The sequence below is a fragment of the Procambarus clarkii genome, chromosome 87 (genome assembly GCF_040958095.1).
Source record: "Procambarus clarkii isolate CNS0578487 chromosome 87, FALCON_Pclarkii_2.0, whole genome shotgun sequence".
Taxonomy (NCBI): domain Eukaryota; kingdom Metazoa; phylum Arthropoda; class Malacostraca; order Decapoda; family Cambaridae; genus Procambarus; species Procambarus clarkii.
The window spans coordinates 19,443,568-19,464,860 of NC_091236.1; the positions used below are offsets into that span (position 1 = coordinate 19,443,568).

A 21,293-nucleotide genomic window follows, 5' to 3' on the forward strand; every position below is an offset into this window, starting at 1 on the left:
GATGGTCAAGCGGATTAAGGCGTCCCTGTACATACCATTTGCGTTGCTCCTGGCAGTATGGGTTCGAGTCACTTCTGGGGTGTGAGTTATCAGTTGTATATAGTCCTGGGGACCATTCAGGCTTGTTTGCATATATATATATATATATATATATATATATATATATATATATATATATATATATATATATATATATATATATATATGTCGTACCTAGTAGCCAGAACACACTTCTCGGCCTACTATGCAAGGCCTGAATTGCCTAATAAGCCAAGTTTTCCTGAATTAAAATATTTTCTCTAATTTTTTCTTATGATATGATAAAGCTACCCATTTCATTATGTATGAGGTCATTTTTTTTTATTGGAGTTAAAATTAACGTAGAAATATGATCGAACCTAACCAACCCTACCTAACCTAACCTAACCTATCTTTATAGGTTAGGTTAGGTTAGGTTCCCGAAAAAGTTAGGTTAGGTTAGGTAGTCGAAAAACAATTAATTCATAAAAACTTGGCTTATTAGGCAAATCGGGCCTTGCATAGTAGGCATAAAAGTGCGTTCTGGCTACTAGGTACGACATATATATATATATATATATATGTCGTACTTAGTAGCCAGAACTCACTTCTCAGCCTACTATTCAAGGCCCGATTTGCCTAATAAGCCAAGTTTTCCTGAATTAATATATTTACTATAATTTTTTTCTTATGAAATGATAAAGCAACCCTTTTCTCTATGTATGAGGTCAATTTTTTTTTATTGGAGTTAAAATTAACGTAGATATATGACCGAACCTAACCAACCCTACCTAACCTAACCTAACCTATATTTATAGGTAAGGTTAGGTTAGGTAGCCAAAAAAAGCTAGGTTAGGTTAGGTTAGGTAGGTTAGGTAGACGAAAAAACATTAATTCATGAAAACTTGGCTTATTAGGCAAATCGGGCCTTGAATAGTAGGCTGAGAAGTGCATTCTGGCTATTAGGTACGACATATATATATATATATATATATATATATATATATATATATATATATATACATATATATATATATATATATTTATATATTTATGACAATGTCAGACCACGGAGGAAAAATGAAACAGGAATTTCCTTAAGTACTTTCGTATTTGACTCCTTCTGAAGATGTATTAATATACGAAAGTACTTAAGGAAATTCCTGATTCATTTTTCCTCCGTGGTCTGACATTGTCACATTTTTAATCACGTGTTTATTTTCGTGATATACACACACACACACACATATATATATATATATATATATATATATATATATATATATATATATATATATATATATATATATATATATATATATGTATATATATATATATATATATATATATATATATATATATATATATATATATATATATATATATATATATATAAAGAGGCACCCTTCCTGAGCCCAGATGGACACATGTATAAGCAAGTAGATGCGGTCGCCATGGATTCTCCCTTAGGTGTCCTGTTTGCAAACTTCTACATGGGTACCATCGAGCAAAAAGTCTTAGTCGACATGAACTTGAAACCGGCCATATACTGCAGGTATGTTGACGACATTTTTACACAGGTACCTGATGTCAGACATCTGCAGGAGCTGAAGGAGGCATTTGAGCAGAGTTCCGTGCTGCGTTTCACTTACGAGATGGAAAAGGATGGAAAGCTGCCCTTTCTAGATGTAACAGTCATGGAAAAGGGCGGAGGTTTCCACACTGCAGTCTACACTAAGGAAACAAACATAGGAATGTACCTAAATGCCAACAGCGACTGCCCCGACAGGTACAAGAGGAGTGTTGTTAACGCATATGTTGACCGTGCTCTCAGCCACAGCTCAGAATGGAAGCAAGTCGACGAAGAACTCTGTAGGGTAAGGCAGGTCCTAGTCAATAACGGCTTCTCCAATGGTTTCGTCGAAGACATCATAAGAAGGAAAGTGAAAAGCCATGCAACCTCTGAAGAGACAACTAACACAACACCTATACCCCCTATTAGACTATTTTACAGGAACTTCTTTTCCACAGCTCATAAAACGGAGGAAAGGGTCCTGAAAGATATTGTTAATAGAAACGTTATCCCTACAGACAAAATTCAGAGGATACAACTGACGATTTACTATAAAACCAGAAAAACGGCCAGCCTACTCATGAGAAACTCTCCAGACACAAAACAGAACGCTTTAAAAGAGACTAACGTCGTCTATGCCTTCAAATGCCCACTTGGGGACTGTAAGCTCCAAAAAACCCAGTATATAGGCAAGACAACAACATCTCTTTCTAGGCGTTTAACGATGCATAAGCAACAGGGCTCCATTAAGGAACATATAATCTCTTCCCACAACCAAACCATCGCCAGAGAAATCCTAGTAAACAACACAGAAATCATCGATAGATACAGCGATAGCAGGCGGCTTGACGTTTGCGAGGCACTACACATCAAGAAGTCATCACCAGCAATCAACAGCCAATTATTGCACAACTATATTCTACCCACCTCAAGACTCCGCTCCAATATAGAAGCATCAAGAAATATGGACCAATAGGCTTTCTACAAACACTTCTATTCAATACCCATTGTTTGTGTTCTGTCTTGTGTTGATACTTTTAATACCCTATTAATATCCCCTCTTGTTCTGTCTTGTGTTAATGCCACATCACCCCTCCCACCTCACTCAAATGTAGATATAAACTCGGAGATACGTAAGTTCTATTCAGTTGTGTATTTGTGAACTAAAGTCTTTGAAAATGTAATAAGTTTTACGAAACGCGCCCGTGTCGCGTCAGACTAGAAATAAAAATGAATTTTGGAGAATTAATTTTTGATTTACCTCCAACAGTGAAGCGTAATGTACGAAAGATTGAGAAAATTCGTGTTAGAATTATTAATCTTACTTTTTCGGTCATATTTAATAATATATGTCTACAGGAAAGACTGCTACCAAAATATACTAATATATATATATATATATATATATATATATATATATATATATATATATATATATATATATATATATATATATATATATAATATAATATAGTAGCTGAAGTATGTTGACCAGACCACACACTAGAAGGTGAAGGGACGACGTCGTTTCGGTCCGTCCTGGACCATTCTCAAGTCGATATATATATAATATATATATATATTATATGGGGGGAGGCGCATGGGTCAATAGGGGTTCTGTAATTTATTAATACCTATGTAGTCATGTTGGGTGGGAGAGTGGGCGCTGCGTCTTGGTGTTGATGAAGGTAAAATGTACTTTATATTAATTTAAGTGTATGTTTTTCATATTAAACAAAAATTATTCATTAAATCTATATATGTTATTTAAATCAATAAAATTACTTGCATCTTTCGCCAAGACACACAACGGGTTGTGAATAAGCTGTGAAGACAACGACAATGACATAACACTTTGTGAAGACAACGACAAGTGCATAACACTGTGTGAAGACAACGACAAGTGCATAACACTTTGTGAAGACAACGACAAGTGCATAACACTGTTTGAAGACAACGACAAGTACATAACACTGTGTGAAGACAACGACAAGTGCATAACACTTTGTGAAGACAACGACAAGTGCATAACACTGTTTGAAGACAATGACAAGTACATAACACTTTGTGAAGAGAATGACAAGTACATAACACTTTGTGAAGACAACGACCAACACAAAACAAGGTGTAAAGACAACGAAAAGTGCAAAGAAAATGAGTTGAAAGCAACGAGTACAGAACCAGTGTCAAAGACAACGACAAGTACGACACACGTTGTGAACAACAATAACAACAACAAGTGTTGAACAAGTTGTGACGACACCGACACGAGCACAAGAAGGCAACACGTTCACGAGTGTGGCAACATTATAGCTCTCATATATCATTGTTGCAACACAAATATTGCAAAGTTGACAACAGAAAATTTATTTACACAGAGACATCACACCGACGTGATATATGTCAACGAGAAAATTAACTGGAGCTTAGGTTAGGGCTCCCGTTACTTTTTTCAGTAAGAACATTGAAATAACTGTCTCTCAGAACCAGGTGTGAAATAACCACTTTACAAAGCCCTTGAATATGTTAATTTCTCTCTGAATACTTAATTGAATCTTAATTTTTTACCCCATTAACGTAGCTTGGGCTAGATAACAGCCCCATGAATAATGGACATGATCGCCTGACCTTCTACCCTAACCACAACATAGGCATTAAAGGTCACCTCTTATACCAGTCTGTTATATCCACTGCTGAATTACGCCCATTCGTACACTCACTCACTTGACAGAAAGTGAGAGAGATCAGTCGTTTGAGGTGTTGAGACTTAAAAGAATTTCTTCAAGTACATATTTGGTTTAGATTATTGGATGTAGCAGTAATTTGAAGATGTGTTGAAAGACACCAAAGTTTTCATATATTTCATGTTTTGTTTTCCTTTTTGGTTATACATTTTCACATTATTCATCAAGTTTTTTTTGTGATCTAAGCATACTCACACACATACACACACACACACACACACACACACACACACACACACACACACACACACACACTCTCTCTCTCTCCCACTCTCTCTCTCCCGCTCTCTCTCCCGCTCTCTCTCTCTCTCTCTCTCTCTCTCTCTCTCTCTCTCTCTCTCTCTCTCTCTCTCCTCCCTCACCATCCCTACCCTCCCCCCCCCTCTCTCTCTCTCTCTCTCTCTCTCTCTCTCTCTCTCTCTCTCTCTCTCTCTCTCTTTCCTCCCCCCCCTCTCTCTGCCCACACACACACACACACACACACCTCCCCCCCTCTCTCCCTCACCCCGTCTCCCTCTCACCCCGTCTCTCCCTCACCCGCTCTCTCCCTCACCCGCTCTCTCCCTCTCCATCTCTCTCCCTCTCCTCTTCCTCTCTCCTCCTGCTCTCTCTCTCCCTCCCTCCTCTCTCCATCTCCTCCCCCTCTCCCCTTCTACTTTCTTTTCACTTCAGTGGAAGGGTCGGATCGCCCCCACCCACCCATTTATCTCTCCCTTTATCACTCCCTTTCTCTCTCTCTCTCTCTCTCTCTCTCTCTCTCTCTCTCTCTCTCTCTCTCCCCCTCCCTCCCCAATCCCACTCTGCCCTCCAGACAAATCCTATCAGGCACAACTATAGGAACAGGGGCAAGCATGACAGCCAGAGGTACCAGGGGAACAGGGAAGAGTCAAGGTGACGAAATGAAGGAAATGTTTGCCCAGTTTCTGGAGGACATCAAGTGTGAGATGCAAGAAATGATGCAGGAAATGAAGAACGAAATAAACATCCTGAAAAGAGAGCTGACAGCAGCAAAGGAGGAGATTAGAGCCCTCAAAGAGAATGGTATTGAGGCTGAGACTCAGAAAATCATCCAGGGAGAGGGTGGTAATATTTTCTTGGATGAAAATGCCACAATAAAAGCAACATTTGCAGAAATACTAAAAAAAATAACTCTGAAGTAATGACTGCAGTGATGGAGGTGGCCATGAAAGCAGCCACCTCACAGGAGGCGGCACGCTCCACTAGCCAACTGCTGGAAAGGAACAGATCAGTGGTTGCTGTGGGTATTAAAGAGTAGGAAGGCTCTAATAGGACAGAGTGGAATGACAAGGACAAAGCAGCAGTGAATGAAGTACTAAAGGCACTAGACATGGAAGGGGCTGAGCATAGCACTGAGAAGGTTTTCAGGTTAGGTTGGTACAACAAAGACCGAGACCGAGTGATAAAGATAGTGTTTGCAAACGAGAGCACAAAGGAGAAGATTCTATCAAGGAAGAGCTCCCTGAAAAACGTGGGAAAATTAAAAAATGTATTCCTCCAGAGAGACATGACAAGGGAGGAGAGAGCCGTGGCGGCAGAAGCAAGGAAGATGCACAGGGCGAGACGGAAAAACCAAGAAGTCACAGCTCCCAACACAACACCTCCAGAGGCGAGCAGGCAACCCACAACCAGCTACCCAGTAACACCAGAGGGGAGAACAACCCAGCCACCCTCCTCTGCATAGAAAACCCCCTTACCCCAAACCCTCCCTGCCCCCACTCAAATGTTCAGCCAAATCTCCCTCCCTCCACACCCTATCCCCACCCTTCTACCCCTCCCCTCCTCCTGCCGAGTCCTCCCTCCCCCCCCCCCTTTCCTTCCTGTCCTCCCTCCCCTTTCATCCCATACCCTCCCTGTCCCTCCCCCTTCACTGGATCCCCCACCCCTCATCCCAGTATCGTCTGAGACCCTGTTATCCACCTCACAGGTTCTCACACCCATGGAACAGCTTCCCCCACCAGCAGAACACTCACCAAGGAGGCGATTTGAGAAGGGACAGAAGAAAGTGAGCCTCAAAGCACTGTACACTAACATAGATGGAATTACAAATAAAGCAAATGAGCTTGGAGAACGGGTACTAGAGGAAAACTCAGATATAATAGGCCCTCACAGAAACAAAGCTAACGAAAACGATAACAAACGCAGTGTTCCCACAGGACTATTATGTTATGAGGAAAGAGAGGGAAGGAAGAGGTGGGGGTGATGTAGCTCTGCTGGTAAGAAAAGGCTGGGATTTTGAGGAGATGGATATTCAGGGCTGTGAAGGTTTCAGTGACTACATAGCAGGTACCGTAACAAATGGAGGGAAAAAAATTATAGTCGTAGTCATATATAATCCACCACCAAATGACAGAAGACCCAGACAGGAATATGATAGAAACAACATGGCCACCATTAACATAATAGAAAGAAAAGCTTCTGTTGCTAGCAGAAATGGATCTGAACTACTAATTATGGGAGACTTCAACCATGGGAAGATAGATGAGTGAAAGAATGAGAGGAGAAAATGAACCAGCAATGCTTGATTCGATATTTACCCTAAATGAGTGGGATATAAGGGAAGTTAAGATGGAAGCGCCCTTGGGAATGAGTGACTACAGTGTATTGAACTTTGAGTACCTGGTAGAACTAGGAATTATCTCCCCCAAAAAAGAACTAGGAATCAAAAGGCTGGCATACCGAAAGGGGAATTATGAACAAATGAGAAGTTTCCTGAGTGAAATACCTTGGGACACAGACCTCAGAAATAAGTCTGTACAGGGTATGATGGACTATGTTACCCAAAAGTGTCAGGAGGCAGTAAACAGGTTCATCCCGACCCAAAGGGGAAAAATCCGAGAAGCAACAGAAGAATCCATGGTATAATAGGGCATGTATGGAAGCGAAGAAACTGAACAAAAGGGCGTGGAGGAACTTCCGGAATAACAGAACACCAGAAAGCAGAGAGAGATACCAGAGAACCAGGAATGAGTACGTCAGGGTGAGAAGAGAAGCAGAGAAAAGTTTTGAAAATGATATAGCAAACAAAGCCAAGACTGAACCAAAGCTACTCCACAGTCACATCAGAAGGAAAACAACAGTGAAAGAACAGATATTGAAACTTAGAACAGGCGAGGACAGGTATACAGAGAATGACAGAGAGGTGTGTGAAGAGCTCAACAAGAGGTTCCAGGAGGTCTTCATAATAGAAGAAGGTGAGGTCACTGTGCTAGGAGAAAGGGAGGTAAACCAGGCGGCCTTGGAAGAGTTCGAAATTACGAGAGAGGAGGTCAACAGACACCTGCTGGATCTGGATGTTAGAAAGGATATTGGTCCAGATGGGATCTCCCCATGGATACTGAAAGAGTGTGCAGAGGCACTTTGCTTGCCACTCTCCATAGTGTATAGTAGGTCACTGGAGACGGGAGACCTACCAGAAATATGGAAGACGGCGAATGTGGTCCCAATATACAAAAAGGGCGACAGGCAAGAGACACTGAACTACAGGCCAGTGTCCTTGACTTGTATACCATGCAAGGTGATGGAGAAGTTCGTGAGAAAAAACCTGGTAACACATCTGGAGAGAAGGGACTTCGTGGCAAATCGCTAACATGGGTTCAGGGAGGGTAAATCTTGCCTTACAGGCTTGACAGAATTCTACGATCAGGTGACAAAGATTAAGCAAGAAAGAGAGGGCTGGGCGGACTGCATTTTCTTGGATTGTAGGAAAGCCTTTGACACAGTACCGCATAAGAGGTTGGTACATAAGCTGGAGAGACAGGCAGGTGTAGCTGGTAAGGTGCTCCAGTGGATAAGGGAGTACCTAAGCAATAGGAAGCAGAGAGTTACGGTGAGGGGTGAGACCTCCGATTGGCGTGAAGTCACCAGTGGAGTCCCACAGGGCTCTGTACTCGGTCCTATCTTGTTTCTGATATATGTAAATGATCTCCCGGAGGGTATCGATTCATTTCCCTCAATGTTTGCGGACCATGCTAATATTATGAGAAGGATTAAAACAGAAGAGGACTGTTTGAGGCTTCAAGATGACCTAGACAAACTGAAGGAATGGTTGAACAAACGGTTGTTAGAGTTTAACCCAACCAAATGTTATGTAAGGAAGATAGGTGTAGGGAGCAGGAGGCCAGATACAAGGTATCATCTGGGAGAGGGAATTCTTCAGGAGCCAGAGAAAGAAAAAGACTTGGGGGTTGATATCACGCCAGACCTGTCTCCTGCAGCACATATCAAGAGGATAACATCAGCGGCATATGCCAGGCTGGCCAACATACGAACGGCATTCAGAAACTTGTGTAAAGAATCATTCAGAACTTTGTATACCACATATGTCAGGCCAATCCTGGAGTATGCAGCCCCAGCATGGAGTCCATATCTAGTCAAGGATAAGACTAAACTGGAAAAGGTTCAAAGGTTTGCTACCAGACTAGTTCCCGAGCTGAGAGGCATGAGGTACGAGGAGAGACTACGGGAATTAAACCTCAATTCGCTGGAAGACAGAAGAGTTAGGGGGGACATGATCACCACATTCAAGATTCTAAAGGGAATTGATAGGGTAGATAAAGACCGGCGATTTAACACAGGGGGCACACGCACAAGGGGACACAGGTGGAAACTGAGTGCCCAAATGAGCCACAGAGATATTAGATATACACAGAGCCACAGAAAGAACTTTTTTAGTGTCAGAGTGGTTGACAAATGGAATGCATTAGGAAGTGATGTGGTGGAGGCTGACTCCATACACAGTTTCAAATGTAGATATGATAGAGCCCAATAGGCTCAGGAATCTGTACACCTGTTGATTGACGGTTGAGAGGCGGGACCAAAGAGTCAGAGCTCAACCCCCGCAAACACAACTAGCTGAGTACAACTAGGTGAGTACACACACACACACACACACAAACACACACATACACCTGTTGATTGACGGTTGAGAGGCGGGACCAAAGAGACAGAGCTCAACCCCCGCAAACACAACTAGGTGAGTACACACACACACACACACACACACACACACACACACATATGTGTATGTAATCCCTGTGTAAATGATGTAGTTAAGTATTCAGAGCAGGAAGCTACGTTAATAGGGTAACAAAATTAAGATTCAATTAAGTATTCAGAGAGAAGCACCTATTGGAGCTGCACGTAAGAAAAGCTGTTGGGTCGGACGGAATCTCACCATGGGTATTGAAAGAGTGTGCAGGAGCACTTTGTTTGCCACTCTCCATAGTGTATAGTAGGTCACTGGAAACGGGGGACCTACCAGAAATAGGGAAGACGGCTAATGTAGTACCAATATACAAAAAGGGTGACAGACAAGAGGCACTAAACTACAGGTCCTTAACTTGTATACCATGTAAGGGGATGGAGAGGATTGTGAGAAAATACCTAGTAACACATCTGGAGAGACGAGACTTCGTGACAACCCATCAACATGGGTTCAGGGAGGGTAAATCTTGCCTTACAGGCTTATTAGAATTGTACGATCCGGTGACAAAGATTAAGCAAGAAAGAGAGGGCTGGGCGGACTGCATTTTTTTTGACTGTCGGAAAGCCTTTGACACAGTTCCCCATAAGAGGCTGGTACATAAGCTGGAGAAACAGGCAGGAGTAACTGGTAGGGCGCTCCAGTGGATAAGGGAGTACCTAAGCAATAAGAAGCATAGAGTTACAGTGAGGGGTGAGACCTCAGATTGGCGTGAAGTCACCAGTGGAGTCCCAAAGGGCTCTATACTTGGACCTATCCTGTTTCTGATATACGTAAATGATCTCCCGGAGGGTAAAGACTCAAGCCATTACATACTCATCAACAACGTGAAAGGAGTTTGTTTACCCATGTCTTAAACTTCTTCATGAACATCGATTAAACGGTTATGATACCTCTATCCAATGGGTCCCAGCGCATTGTGGTATTCTCCATAATGAACTAGTAGATCAACTAGCCAAACTAATGCACAACACGCCTCACATTACCCGTCATCCAATTCCCCATGTTGCACGTAAAGGAGCCTTCAAAAATGCCATCACCAAAGATTTTGCGACGAAATGGAAAACGTCATGCTCACCCTTATACTATGGGTCCATAAAAAAGAAATGGGAAGCTTGGAAACATGTCAGATATTAAAGCAGAGAAATTGATATAGCGATGACCAGATTAAGGCTGGGACACACCACACTAACAGCACACAGCTCTAAGTACAGAACAGACATCAACGAACTCTGCATCCACTGTCAGGTGCCTGAAACAGTCGAACACTATCTCCTTCACTGCTTACGACATTATAGTGCCAGAGTAAATCTCAAACAAGTACTTATTTCACTTAAAATACCCTTTACCATCGAGCATATATTAGGAGGCGGTGACCACTCGTTACAAGAAAAATACCAAATAGTCGAGGCACCAGCTAAATATCTCCAGTCGACCAACAAATTGGGTCACATCTGACCCGCGCCACATTTATACCTGGCGCCACCAACAGCTAAACACAGACAACAACTGCCTCGTCGCAGCACGAAGGATCAGCTGACGCCATAAACACAACACACCACCCTACGGTGCGGCAAGTCTCCCTCTAACATACACCTCTGTTCTAGTCGCCGCTCCTCTGTCTACAGCACAACGCAACAAGCACTTATGAAACTCTTATCATCCTCAACATAAACGCCTCTACCAACATCTGTACTGGTGCCGTCATCGGGAGGACAAACCCTTCATGCAAACTGCACCAACTATCACGAAGAAGAAAGACTCATTCCTCTCAATGTTTGCTGACGACGCCAAAATTATGAGAAGGATTAAGACAGAGGAGAACAGCTTGAGGCCTCAAGAAGACCTAGACAAGCTGCAGGAATGGTCGAACAAATGGTTGTTAGAGTTTAACCCAACCAAATGTAATGTAATGAAGATAGGGGTAGGAAGCAGGAGGCCAGATACAAGGTATCATTTGGGAGACGAAATAATTCAGGAGTCAGAGAGAGAGAAAGACCTGGGGGTTGATATCACGCCAGACCTGTCCCCTGAAGCTCATATCAAGAGGATAACATCAGCGACATATGCCAGGTTGGCTAACATAAGAACGGCCTTTAGAAACTTGTGTAAGGAATCTTTCAGAACATTATATACCACATATGTCAGACCAATCCTGGATTATGCGGCTCCAGCATGAAGTCCATATCTAGTCAAGCATAAGACTAAACTAGAAAAGGTTCAAAGGTTTGTCACCAGACTAGTACTCGAGCTGAGAGGTATGAGCTACGAGGAGCGACTACGGGAATTAAACCTCACTTTGTTGGTAGACAGAAGGGTTAGGGAGGACATGATCACCACATTCAAGATTCTCAAGAGAATCGACAGGGTAGATAAAGACAGGTTATTTAACACAAGGGGCACACACACTAGGAGACACAGGTGGAAACTGAGTGCCCAAATGAGCCACAGAGATATTAGAAAGAACTTTTTTAGTGTCAGAGTGGTTGACAAATGGAATGTATTAGGAAGTGATGTGGTGGAGGCTGACTCAGGAACCTGTACACCTGTTGATTGACGGTTGAGAGGCGGGACCACAGAGCCAGAGCTCAACCCCCGCAAGCACAACTAAGTGAGTGCAACGAGATGAGTAAACACACACACACACACACACACACACACATACACATAACAAAGCTAACGAAAATCATATTAAACGCAGTATTTCCACAGGGCTACTATATAGTGAGGAAAGAGAGAGAAGGGAGAGGAGGAGGTGGTGTAGCTTTGCTACTAAGAGAAGGTTGGAGTTTCGAAGAGATTGTAATTCAGAACTGTGAAGGTTTCAGTGACTACATATCAGGCACCATAGCAACTGGAGGACAGAAAATTATAGTAGTAGTCATATATAACCCCCCACCGAATGACAGAAGACCCAGACAGGAATATGATAGAAACAACATGGCCACCATCAATATAATAGAGAGAGCAGCTTCTGTGGCTAGCAGGAACGGATCCAGACTTCTAATCATGGGAGACTTCAACCATGGGAAGATAGATTGGGGAAACAGAGACCCACATGGAGGCCCAGACACATGGAGAGCTAAGCTGCTGGATGTGGCAACAAGAAACTTTCTAAGTCAACACGTCAAGGGACCGACAAGAATGAGAGGAGGGGATGAACCAGCCTTGCTTGATCTGATATTTACCCTAAATGAGTCGGATATAAGGGAAGTTAAGTTGGAAGCCCCATTGAGAATGAGTGATCATAGTGTATTGAGCTTTGAGTACCTGGTTGAGCTGGGAATTATCACCCCATTATTATAAAAAAAGAACTGGGAAATAAAGGGCTGGCGTACCGAAAGGGAAATTATGAGGAAATGAATAAATTCCTATGGGATATACATAGGGACACAGAACTTGGAACCAGGTCCGAACAATACATGATGGACTATTTCACCCAAAAATGTCAGGAGGCTGTAAGCAGGTTTGTCCCAGCCCGACAGGAAAAAACAGAGAAGCAAAGGAAGAATCCGTGGTTTAACAGGGAATGTATGAAAGCAAAGGAGCTGAACAAAAGGGCATGGAGGAACTTCCGTAATAACAGAACACCAGAAAGTAGAGAGAGATACCAGAGAACCAGGAACGAGTATGTCAGTGTGAGAAGAGCAGCTGAGAAAAGGTATGAAAATGATATAGCTAATTAAGCCAAGACCGAACCCAAGCTACTACACAGTCACATCAGGAGGAAGACAACAGTGAAGGAACAGGTGATGAAACTTAGGGTGGGCGAGGACAGGTACACAGAGAATGACAAAGAGGTGTGTGAAGAACTCAACAAAAGGTTCCAGGAGGTCTTTACAATAGAACAGGGACATATCACGGCGCTAGAAGAGGTGGCAGCAAACCAGGTGACCTTGGATAGGTTCGAAATTACAAGAGATGAGGTCAAGAAGCACCTATTGGAGCTGGATGTGAGAAAAGCTGTTGGGCCAGATGGAATCTCACCATGGGTATTGAAAGAGTGTACAGGAGCACTTTGCTTACCACTCTCCATAGTGTATAGTAGGTCACTGGAAACAGGGGACCTACCAGAAATATGGAAATATGAAATATCACTACTGCTAATGTAGTACCAATATACAAAAAGGGTGACAGACAAGAGGCACTGAACTACAGGTCAGTGTCCTTAACTTGTATACCATACAAGGTGATGGAGAAGATTGTTAGAAAAAAACCTAGTAACACATCTGGAGAGAAGAGACTTCGTGACAACCCATCAACATGGGTTCAGGGAGTGTAAATCTTGCCTTACAGGCTTGATAGAATTCTACGATCAGGTGACAAAGATTAAGCAAGAAAGAGAAGGGTGGGCGGACTGCATTTTTTTGGACTGTCGGAAAGCCTTTGACACAGTACCCCATAAAAGGTTGATGCATAAGCTGGAGAAACAGGCCGGAGTAACTGGTAGGGCGCTCCAGTGGATAAGGGAGTACCTAAGCAATAGGAAGCAGAGAGTTACAGTGAGGTTTAAAATTGTGTTATGTGTGTTTAAAGAACACAATAAAGTAGCCGTCACAACTGCAAGAAAAATGACAGGTTGGATAACAAGAACTTTTCACACTAGAGATGCTATACCGATGATGATACTTTTCAAAACGCTTGTGCTCTCTAGAGTGGAGTACTGCTGCACAATGACAGCACCTTTCAAAGCTGGAGAAATTGCTGACCTGGAGAGCGTGCAGAGATCCTTTACTGCTAGAATCCACTCAGTAAAACATCTAAACTACTAGGACCGACTAAAGAGCCTAAAACTGTACTCCCTTGAGCGCAGGCGGGAGAGGTACATAATAATTTACACGTGGAAAATATTAGAGGGGCTGGTCCCAAACCTGCACACAGAAATAACATCACATGAGACCAGAAGACATGGCAGGATGTGCAGAATACCCCCGTTGAAAAACAGAGGTGCAACTGGTACTCTGAGAGAGAACTCTATCAACATCAGAGGTCCGAGACTGTTCAACACGCTTCCACTACACATAAGGGGCATAACTGGCCGACCACTCACAGTGTTCAAGAGATAACTGGATAAGCACCTCCAAAGGATACCTGATCAACCAGGCTGTGACTCATACGTCAGGCTGCGAGCAGCCGCGTCCAACAGCCTGGTTGATCAGTCCGGCAACCAGGAGGCATGGTCGACGACCGGGCCGCGGGGACGCGAAGCCCCGGAAGCACCTCAAGGTAACCTCAAGGTAAGGAGGGGTGAGACCTCAGACTGGCGTGATGTCACCAGTGGAGTCCCACAGGGCTCTCTACTTGGACCTATCCTGTTTCTGATATACGTTAATGATCTCCCAGAGGGTATAGACTCTTTCCTCTCAATGTTTGCTGACGACGCCAAAATTATGAGAAGGATTAAGACAGAGGAGGACAGCTTGAGGCTTCAAGAAGACCTGGACAAGCTGCAGGAATGGTCGAACAAATGGCTGTTAGAGTTTAACCCAAGCAAATGTAATGTAATGAAGATAGGGGTAGGAAGCAGGAGACCAGATACAAAGTACATTTTGGGAGATAAATTACTTCAAGAGTCAGAGAGAGAGAAAAACCTGGGGGTTGATATCACGCCAGACCTGTCCCCTGATGCTCATGTCAAGAGGATAACATCAGCAGCATATGCCAGGTTGGCTAACATAAGAACGGCCTTAAGAAATTTGTGTAAGGAATCTTTCAGAACATTATATACCACATATGTCAGACCAATCCTGGAGTATGCGGCTGCAGCATGGAGTCCATATCTAGTCAAGCATAAGACTAAACTAGAAAAGGTTCAAAGGCTTGCCACCAGAATACTACCCGAGCTGAGAGGTATGAGCTACGAGGAGAGACTACGGGAGTTAAACCTCATGTCGCTGGAAGACAAGAGTTAGGGGGGGGACATGATCACCACATACAAGATTCTCAAAGGAATTGATATGGTAGATAAGGATATGCTATTTAACCCCAGGGGCACACGCACTATGGGACACAGGTGGAAATTGAGTGCCCAAATGAGCCACAGAGATATTAGAAAGAACTTTTTTAGTGTCAGAGTGGTTGACAAATAGAATGCATTGGGAAGTGATGTGGTGGAGGCAGACTCCATACACAATTTCATGTATAGATATGATAGAGCCCAGTAGGCTCAGGAACCTGTACACCAGTTGATTGACAGTTGAGAGGCGGGACCAAAGAGCCAGAGCTCAACTCCTGCAAGCACAAATAGGTGAGTACAAACTGGTGAGTACACACACACACACACACACACACACACACACACACACACACACACACACACACACACACACACACACACACACACACACACACACACACACACACACACACACACATACACACACACACATACACACACACACACACACACACACACACACACACACACACATACACACACACACACACACACACACACACACACACACACACACACACACACACACACACACACACACACACACACACAAGTGTGAACTGGCAAGAAAGCCAGCAAAAAGCAAGTGAACTGGCAGAAAGGGCACAAGAAGAAAACCCTGATGTAATAGGACTCACAGAAACAAAATTGTCAGGAGTCATAACAGATGCTGTGTTTCCAAAGACTACTATATAGTAAGGAAAGAGAGGGAAGGGAGCGGAGGTGGAGGAGTGGCCCTGCTGATAAGGAAGGACTGGAGTTTTGATGATATGGAAATTCTGAACTGTGACGGATTAAGAGATTATATAACAGGAACTATAATAATAATAGTGGCAGTCATTTACAACCCTCCCCTAAATGACAGAAGACCTAGACAGGAGTTTGATAGGAACAACATGGCAACCATTAATATAATAGAGAGAACAGCTTCAGTAGCCTGCAGGAATGGCTCAAGACTCTTAACAATGGGCGATTTACACCATGGAAAACTAGACTGAGAAAATGGGGATCCACATGGTGGTGCAGATACGTGGAGAGCTAAACTCTTGGAAGTGGCAACAAGGAACTTTCTGAGCCAGCATGTCAAGGAACCCACAAGAGTGAGTGAGAGGCAATGATGAACCAGCTAGACTTGATATTCACACTGAATGAGTCAGAAATAAGGGAAGTCAAAGTTGAAGCCCCCATAGGAATGAGTGACGACAGTGTACTGACTTTTGAGTACTTGGTGGAAGTAGGGATAACCTATCCAAGGATGGGATTGGAGGGAAAAAGACTAAATTACCGAAGAGGAAAATATGACGAGATGAGGAACTTCCTCGGGGAATACCATGGAAAACAGAACTTAGAGGCAAGAATGTGCAGGACATGATGGATTTTGTCACCCAGAAGTGCCAGGAAGCTGCAGACAGGTTTATCCCCGTCCAAAAAGAGAAAAACGAAAAACAACAGAAAAACCAATGGTTTAACCAGGAATGCAAGATAACAAAGCAACTGAGTAAAAGAACATGGAGAAACTACAGAAATAACAGAACACTGGAGAGCAGGGAGAGATACCAGAGGGCCAGAAATGAGTACCTCAGAGTGAGGAGGGAAGCAGAGAGATAGTTTGAAAATGACATAGCGAGTAAAGCCAAGACCCAACCAAAGTTGCTACACAGCCACATCAGGAGGAAAACAGCAGTGAAGGAACAGGTGATGAAACTGTGAAAAGGGGAGAACAGATACACAGAGAATGACAAGGAGGTGTGTGAAGAACTCAACAAGAGATTCCAGGAGGTCTTCACAATAGAACAAGGAGAAGCCCCTGCATTAAATGAGGAGAAGGCAAACCAAGCAACCTTGGAGGAATTGGACATCACCAGTGATGAGGTCAAAAGGTGTCTGCTGGAGCTGGATGTGATAAAGGCTGTTGGCCTGACAGAATCTCACCATGGATACTAAAGGAAGGTGCAGAAGCACTATGTGTGCCACTCTCTATGGTGTATAACAGATCACTGGAAACAGGAGACTTACCAGAAAGTTGGAAGACAGCTAACGTAGTCCCAATATACAAGAAAAGTGACAGGCAAGAGGCACTGAACTACAGGCCAGTTTCCCTAACTTGTATACCATGCAAGGTGATGGAGAAGATCGTGAGGAAAAGTCTCGTAGAGCATCTGGAGGGAAATAACTTTGTAACGCACCACCAACATGGGTTCAGGGATGGTAAATCGTGCCCCACAGTATTAATAGAATTCTATGACCAGGCAACAAAAATTAGGCAGGAAAGAGAAGGGTGAGCCGACTACATTTTCCTGGACTGCCAGAAAGCTTTTGACACAGTACCCCATAAAAGTCTGTTAAAAATGTTAGAGCAACAGGCAGGAGTAAAGGAGAAGGTGCTCCAGTGGATAAGGGAATACTTAAGCAACAGGAAACAGCGAGTAACGGTGAGGGGGGGAGACATCAGAGTGGCGAGATGTCACCAGCGGAGTCCCACAGGGCTCAGTACTTGGACCCATCCTGTTTCTAATATATGTAAACGATCTTCCGGAGGGTATAGACTCATTCCTCTCAATGTTTGCTGATGATGCAAAAATTTTGAGAAGAATCAAGACAGATAAAGATAGACAGAGGCTGCAGGATGACCTGGATAAACTGGAGGAATGGTCTAGAAATTGTCTGCTAAAGTTCAACTCTGGAGAGTGTAAGGTAATAAAATTAGGCGAAGGGAGCAGGAGGCTGAACACAAGGTATCATCTGGGAGGTAAAATCCTGCAAGAGTCAAATAGAGAGAAGGATCTGGGGGTTGATATCACACCGAACCTGTCCCCAGAGGCCCACATCAAAAGAATATCATCAGCGGCATATGCTAGACTGGCCAACATAAGAAGTGCCTTTAGAAACTTGTGTAAGGAATCGTTCAGGACCCGGTATATCACCTTTGAAAGACCAATCCTGGAGTATGCAGCTCCAGCCTGGAGTCCATACCTAGTTAAACACAAAACAAAGTTAGAGAAGATTCAGCCCTATGCCACCAGGCTCGTCCCGGAACTGGGAGGAATGAGCTACGAGGAAAGGCTAAAGGAGCTGAACCACACATCCCTGGAAAACAGAAGAGTAAGGGGAGATATGATAACCACCTACAAAATTCTCAGGAGAATTGACAGGGTGGACAAAGACAAACTCTTCAGCACGGGTGGGACACGAACAAGGCGACACAGGAGTAATTTAGTTTCCAGATGTGTCACAGAGACGTTAGAAGGAATTTTTTCAGTGTCAGAGTAGTTAATAAATGGAATGCACTAGGAAGTGATGTGACGGAGGCTGACTCCATACAGAGTTTCATATGAATATATGATAGAGCCCAGTAGGCTCCGAAATCTGTACACCAGTTGATTGACAGTTGAGAGGCGGGACCAAAGAGCCAGAGCTCAACCCCCCCAAGCACAATTAGGTGAGTACTTGGTCACAGCCACTTAGACTCAGCCAATTGGACACAACCACTTGGACACAGTCACTTGGATACAGCCACTTGGACACAGCCACTTGGACTCTGTCACTTGGATACAGTCACTTGGACACAACCACTTGGACACAGGCACTTGCACACAGTCACTTGGACACAGCCACTTGGATACAACAACTTGGACACAACCAATTGGACACAGTCACTTAGACACAACCACATGGACACAGGCACTTGGACACAGTCACATGGACACAGTCACTATGACACAACCACTTGGAAACAGTCCCTAGGACACAACCACTTGGACACAGCCACTTGGACACAGTCACTTGGAGACAGCCACTTGGACACAGCCACTTGGACACAGCCACATGGATACAGCCACTTGGACACAGCCACTTGGGCAAAACCACTTGGACACAGTCATTTGGACACATCCACTTGGGTGCAGCCACGTGGACGCAGGCACTTGGAAACAGGCGATTGGACACAGGCACTTGGACACAGACACTTGGACTCAGTCACTTGGACAGAGTTACTTGGAGATAGCCACTTGGACTCAACCTCTCGGACAGTCACATAGACACAGTCACCTGGACACAACCACTTCGACACAGCTACTTGGATACAGTAACTTGGACAAAGCAAATTGGACACTGGCACTTGGACACAGCCACTTGGACACAACCACTTGGACAGAACCACTTGGACATAGTTACTTGGTCACAGCCACTTGGACAGAACCACATGGACACAGACTTGGACACAGTCAATTGGACACAACCACATGGACACAACCACTTGGACACAGCCGCTTGGACACAGCCATATAGACAAAGCCACATAAACAGTCTCCGTGGTGTAGTGGTAAGACACTCGCCTGGCGTTCCGCGAGCGCTATGTCATGGGTTCGTATCCTGGCCGGGGAGGATTTACTGGGCGCAATTCCTTAACTGTAGCCTCTGTTTAACGCAACAGTAAAATGTGTACTTGGATGAAAAAACGATTCTTCGCGGCAGGGGATCGTATTCCAGGGACCATAGGATTAAGGACTTGCCCGAAACGCTACGCGTACTAGTGGCTGTACAAGAATGTAACAACTCTTGTATATATCTCAAAAAAAAAAAAAAAAAAAAAAAAAAAAACATAAATTAAGTCACTTGGACACAACCAGTTGAAAACAGTCACTTGGACACAGCCACTTAAACACAGTCACTTGGACACACCCTCTTGGACACAGCCTCTTGGACTCATCCACTTGAACACAGCCACTTAAACACAGTCACTTGGACATAGCCACTTCGACACAGCCACTTGGACACAGGCATTTGGACACAGCCACTTGGAAACAACCAATTGGACACAGCTAATTGAACACAGCCACTAGGACTTAGCCACTTGGACACAGTCACTTGGACACAGCCACTTGGACACATCCACTTGAACACAGTCCCTTGGACACAGCCACTTGGACGCATCCACTTGAACACAGTCACTTGGAATCAGCAAATTTGGTACAATCACTTGACCACAGTCACTTGGACACAGCCACTTGGACTCAGCTTCTTGGACACAGTAACTTGGAAATAGCAAATTGAAGGCTGGCACTTTAACACAGTCACTTGGACACAACCACTTGGACAAAACCACTTGGACTCATCCACATGGATACTGGTACTTGGACACAGTTACTTGGTCACAGCCATTTGGACACAACCACAAGGACACAGAGACTTGGACACAGTCAATTGGACACAACCCCATGGACACAACCACTTGGACAAAAGCACTTGGACACAGCCACTTGGACACAGCCACATGGACAAAGCCACATGAACAACGTCACTTGGACACAAACACTTGGACACAACCACTTGCACACAGTCACTTGGACACAACCACTTATAAACAGGCACTTGGACACAGCCACTTGGACACAGCTTATTGGGCACAACCACATGGACAAAACCACTTGGACACAGCCACTTGGACACAGCCTTTTGGACACAGCTTTTTGGGAACAACCACTTGGACAAAACCACTTGGACACAGCCACTTGGACACAGCCTTCTGGGCACAACATCTTGGACACAGCCACTTGGACTCAGCCACTTGGACACATCCTTTTGGGCACAACCACTTGGACACAACAACGTGGACACACCCACTTGGACACAGCCACTAATAATGATGCATTTGGACACTACCACTTGGACACAAATGCTTGGACACAGCCACTTGAACACAGTCCCTTGGACACAGCCACTTGGACGCAGCCTCTTGGACACAGTCACTTGGACGCATCCACTTGAACGCCAGTCACTTGGAATCAGCAACTTTGGCACTACCACTAGACCACAGCCACTTGGCCACAGCCACTTGGACTCAGCCACTTGGACACAGTAACTTGGACGCAGGAAATTGGACACTGGCACTTGGACACAGCCACGTGGACACATCCACATGGATACTGGTACATGGACACAGTTACTTGGTCACAGCCACTTGGACACAATCACATGGACACAGAGACTTGGACTCAGTCA

The 21,293-nt window shown here is 44.1% G+C and overlaps 1 protein-coding gene across 1 annotated transcript; it reads left to right on the top strand.

Moving 5' to 3' along the window:
* The first annotated feature begins 20,411 nt into the window (after window positions 1-20,411).
* Window positions 20,412-21,059, top strand: LOC138358961 (uncharacterized). The gene has a single exon (XM_069317452.1). It carries the CDS (start codon window positions 20,412-20,414, stop codon window positions 21,057-21,059), a length of 648 nt encoding a protein of 215 aa, XP_069173553.1.
* Window positions 21,060-21,293: the final 234 nt, after the last annotated feature.